Source organism: Ipomoea triloba, chromosome 4, assembly GCF_003576645.1.
Source record: "Ipomoea triloba cultivar NCNSP0323 chromosome 4, ASM357664v1".
Taxonomy (NCBI): Eukaryota; Viridiplantae; Streptophyta; class Magnoliopsida; order Solanales; family Convolvulaceae; genus Ipomoea; species Ipomoea triloba.
In genome coordinates, this window is record NC_044919.1 from 35368101 (window position 1) to 35373396 (window position 5296).

At 33.8% G+C, this 5296-nt stretch overlaps 1 protein-coding gene across 2 annotated transcripts in view; it reads right to left on the bottom strand.

Annotated features, from left to right (window-relative positions):
• LOC116015709 (PH, RCC1 and FYVE domains-containing protein 1-like) overlaps positions 1-2420 on the bottom strand; it is an 11270-nt gene extending 8850 nt beyond the window's left edge. For both annotated transcript variants that reach the window (XM_031255885.1, XM_031255884.1), the window contains exons 1-2: positions 1795-2420; positions 660-746 (exon numbers count right to left, since the gene is read on the bottom strand). In XM_031255885.1, the coding sequence (XP_031111745.1) occupies positions 660-746; positions 1795-1848 (141 nt within the window). In that variant the 5' untranslated portion in view covers positions 1849-2420. The remainder of the gene's footprint in view (positions 1-659; positions 747-1794) is intronic.
• Positions 2421-5296: the final 2876 nt, after the last annotated feature.

A 5296-nucleotide genomic window follows, 5' to 3' on the forward strand; every position in this document is an offset into this window, starting at 1 on the left:
AGGGGGGGGGGGGTCATGGTACCCAAAAAAATTAAAAATAAAAATAAAAAGCAGATACCCAGCTTGGGAAGTGCCAATAACATTCATCAAATCATAGGATCAAACTCTTTATCAAGTGGACAACTTGTTGAAAGCTAATTTCCCAAGAACTAGTTCAGGTTAATTACAGGTATGCCAAATGGAGATAACAGACTGGAAACATGTTTAATTGCTTGTGGAAACTTTTGAATTGAATACAGCAGCATACTATCTTATTTTAGTTAAGCATAGCATAGAATATCTCCAACATTAGCTGGCAAATAAATATGCATCCAGTTTCTGGTAGTGATAGCAGACATTGGAGAAGGCAATCAGGTTAATACCCAACAGATATTATATAAAAGGACATATCTTGTTAAATAGGACCTCGAACATTAATTACCAAAAAGAGCAGACCTAACTGTATTTTGTAATAAAGAGAACAACTCAGCTTGTCAGTCTTCATTTTAAGAAAGGAAATGGCATTAAAGCATGTACAATGTAGACATTTCACCAAAGGAAATGACATGAATACAGATCAAAGAGAACATAAAGTAATACAAGTGCAACCTATCAAAATAATTAATAACAATTAGTAAAAGGAAAGTGCGAATAAGAATGTGTCTAGGAATAAAACTTACATTTGCCAAACGGAAAGGACAAAACTTGGGTTTTCCTCTTCTTCCATACTTGAGCAAGTGTGCCCCTTTCTTAAGAGCAGTTACAGCCTGTTGAAAACATCAGCAATAACCTAATTAAAATAACCAAATCCTAACCCAGACAGAAAATAAGCATGTAACTTTCTCAAAAGAAAGGGAGACAAAGAAGTTTTAAGAGGTTAAGTACTTGTACTTAAAAAATACAAATAAAAATATAGAAAAACATGTGAATATCTCTCCTTGCCACTCTCTGGAACTTCAGAATTCAACTGCTTAGTTTTTTAATTCTCTATCTGGAAAAGAGATTACATGATAAAGTTGTCAATTTCGCAATAGTACAGTGCCTCTGATGAGCAGTAGACATCCAGGCAAAATGTTGAATGCACTGCTGCCCAATTTTACCTTCTATTTGTATCTCAATTTCAAACATATTCATTTCGCAGCCCTTAACTATCTAGAATTCAGATAATCATTTGAGAATTTTACTGGCAATCTCATATTCAAAGGTGTTAAGGAGAAGGGGAAGCAATTATAATGAATAAAAAGAGATAGAATGTCAATTTCTAACTTGTAACTCAAGTCAATGTAAATGTAAATTAACTATTCTTACTTGTTAATTCACTATGTAACCATATGGTAAGTCTCTAATCCAAACCTAACTCTTTATTTGTGTATGTAAGAACACTTTTTACAACCAAATTTTACCTAAATCCCTTAGGTTTGTCATTCCAAGGAACATTCCTTGCTATCTAGCATCAACCACTTGCCATCTGATACAAACAAGGAGTCCACAATGTTCAAGAGAAGATTTACCTCAACAAGGTACTAATGCCACAATATATTATAAGTAGAAGCCTAGAGCTAGCCACTTGTGAGCATTATTGAAAAGAAGACAGGAATGAACAGTGACAATCAATGTATGAGCTAGGGAGTATTTTATCAGCTTTCCAGTCGATCTTCATTTCTCAATTTTATTTATTTTCCCGCAGATGAAAGAAAGCATTATACAAGTATTGCCAGTAACTTAAACAGAGCTATAGATTGGTAATGGCAAATACTCCGAAACAACAACAACAACAATAAAACACCAATTTGCACACAAAATATCATAAGTTACCTGCTCAATATCCCTTTCAACAGGTCCACCAGTTCTCCCAACATCCGAATTCATCCTATCCGCAATGTGAAAACGGAAGTACAAGCCCTAACTCTACTTAAAACCGCATCCCAAATCCAATTCATTACCAAGCCCATACAGCCCTCCCATCCCATGCAGCAATCATCTACCAATCAATTAACCCAATTCACAAGCTCACCACGATTTCCGGAGCTCAAACACTAGGAAAACGGCGGATTCTAGTCACAGTGCAACCGGAAGTGAAGCGGAGAGCGTGATTTCCAGTGAGCATACAAAGGAAGCGACGGATCGAGCGAGGAATCTCTGGAGTGAACTTCACTTTACTGAATGGCAGACGAACGGCCCTGCTGATATATACGCGCAAATACACAAACACATATATTCATATGCATATTATAGAGAGAGAGATATGAGGGGGAAAGTGAAGCAACTAGGGATCAGCAGAATCTAAGTGTAATAATGGAGATATATTCAAAGAGCAGAGAAAATGAATGCTTTGATCTGAATATTAAATTGCAGGAAACGCAGGGGAGAGAAGCTGCTGAGGTTACGACACTTCACAGTCAGGGCCAAGGGAGAGAGACAGACTGAGACAGTGTTTGGACTAACCATAACTATCAATTTTTTTTTTTCTCATTATATTGACTCTTTAACATTAATTAATTAATTCAAAAGAAAACCACATTTTTTCTCTTTTGAATTACAATGCTAAAAATCACAACAATTTAGAGAATCTAAGTCAACCAACTTCAACAATTTTGACAAAAATATGTGATTAAATCTCTCAAATTATGGATCCCCGCAAAGGCAGAGTAATAAGTGACTTTTTTATTACAACCTGGAAGGTGATGAATGAGATATATGATAAGAGCCATCACTACCACCTTGTTATAGTGTTATAAGAGGTATCTTTCATCAATATTTGAACTATGCGGTTAAGCATGTTAATAGAAAATCACATTTTCACATTATCTAATGTATGAATTGTTACAAGGTTTGAAATATAAACTCTCTATTTCTTTAGTAAATTGTCGATTTCATTATTCGAGTAACAAAGTTATTGAACAATGTTTATGTTTAGAGTTTATTCAAGTCTTACCGTAATTTCTCATTTCCATATCCGTAATCTATCTTCATTCAAGCGAATTACTTCACTACCTTGAAAACATATATCTAAGTAAGGCGTTAAGTTGACCCGTCAACTAAATATCATTTCTAAAACTTGAAGGTGGAAATAATAAATTACATACCAAAAAAAAAGTTTCTAAAAATTGTAAATACAATTTGATGAAATATATTCTAGTGGACTAGACTAATGTGTACTAACCTCAATAGCAAGAAAAAGTCAAACAACTTAAAAGGAGCATAGAAAAATTGTGAATGTCAAATTTGAACAAAAGCCAATGAGGACGACCCATCGAATATAGTCCTAAAGAATTAGGGATGATGCGCCCGTCAAGGGTAAGAGATGTCTAAATTTTAGTTATGATCATATTCAAGATAATTACGTAATAGGATTATAATAATACTCTCAAAGTCAACTCCTTGCAACACGTGCTAACAACACCATAAATACTCTTTTAGTGGGGGACAAACTTAACATTGGTTTCTTGCAATGAGAAATAGTTAAATAACATATTTCAATAATACAAATTAACAGTGAAAATCTATAGCCAAAATTGAAGCTATGTTAAATAACATTCTAATCACACTTAAGTGATAAATTCATACTCTTCTCATCCGCATCTTCACTTCTAATATCAATCTACCATGACAATAAGTATACTCAAGTGTTTACTACTAACGACTCAAGTTTACTAAATCCATGACAAATACTGAGTATTGTTTAGCAATTATGTTATCAAATTGACTAAATTCAAAACTTGTTAAACAATTTTAAAAATCATATTTTATAAACCTAAAAAAAATGTCATATATTGAATAATTCGAAACGATTGACGAGGAAAAGTGTAATTTTTTATTTAAAAAAAAAAAAAAGTTAGAGACAAGATGTTGAAAGCTTTGGACTGTATGCAACTTTAGATGGATGACTTCTAATCTTTCCCAATTATATTCGGTTTGTTTATCTTATTATATTCTCTCTCTGCCTCTCTTAATCTCATTCTTTTTTCTTTTTTTTTTTCCCTGGTTTCCTGAAAAAGAATTATTATTTTCATTATTGCATGGAAAAATTATAATTTATGTATCTCCGTAATAATATGTCAATTTATTAATGTAATTCCTGAATTATTAGAGATGTCAATGTTGTCCCTTAATTTTTAAAACAGTATATATATTGTTCTTCTTGTAACGGACATGTAATTTAAAACGGTACCATTTTAAAACGGATATAGGGCAATAATTAGTCCTTAATGACATTTAAAATCATATTGTACCTAGCTAACAAAAAAATATTGGCATTTAATTTGAAAATGTAAACCTATGGTGATGGAGTTATGGGGCTTGAGTCTAAAGACAATTGGGACATAAAGTGGGGTTTAAGCGTTAATTGAGTATGTGAAATAATCAGAGCTCATGAACAAGATTTTTGGGGCCTAGAGTCGGACGAGAAGAAAGTCAGAAGTACAAATATTGGGGTCTAGACGGGGGTGCAACCATTGGGATTATAACTCAAACCCAATATTTACGGGTCTAACTACATGAGTGACAATCAACTAGTCCACCTTATATATATTGTGCAAGTGAAAATAATAAACAATACTTATTAGTAAAGGGGGCTAGACAGTGATATGTGAGACGATCGTAATTGGATGTTCAAATGGTGAACAAGGTTGACTGGGCCTTAACAACCACTCATTCCACACTATAATTTGGGGGAGGGACACTGTAAAAGGGTGCCCTTGTGCCCCCTCCCCCTTCTAACATCATCCTAATCACCTTCAAATCAGGGTGTCTGGTCTATTTTTTCTTGTTCAGTTAACACATCAGTGTTTGAATCTTACTCCAAGCATGTCATGAGGGCTTAAATCCTGAATAGCACCTATCATTTGAAAACTAAATAAGTTTGGAGTAATTACAAAGAAGAGGATGTATAGAGTCTACCAAAAGTCGCAAAGGAAAGAAAACGACACTCCTCAAAGAGAAAGAAGCTAAGTCTGTTGCATTCGGTTCAAAAGTGAGAAGCAAAAATATAATAAATGAAGTATATGTACGTTTTACACTTTTACATTCATTGAAAGGCCATATAGAGCCCCCTTGCCTTTCCAGCCTATAGATATTAGACAACACCTCTAGTTTGTGCACTTCCTTTTTTAGTAAAAAAGAGGAATACTTAGACATAGATTAGCTAGGGTCCCACCTAGGTGCTGCATGCGTGCCTAGCTACCTATTTCATCACAAACCTAACCCTAATCTTTCACAAAAGAACAACTCAATTTTAGTGCAAATAAATTCACCTCACACAATTGTATAATCCTAAATAACTACTGATGTTTTTCAAAAAAAAAAAAAAAAAAAAAAA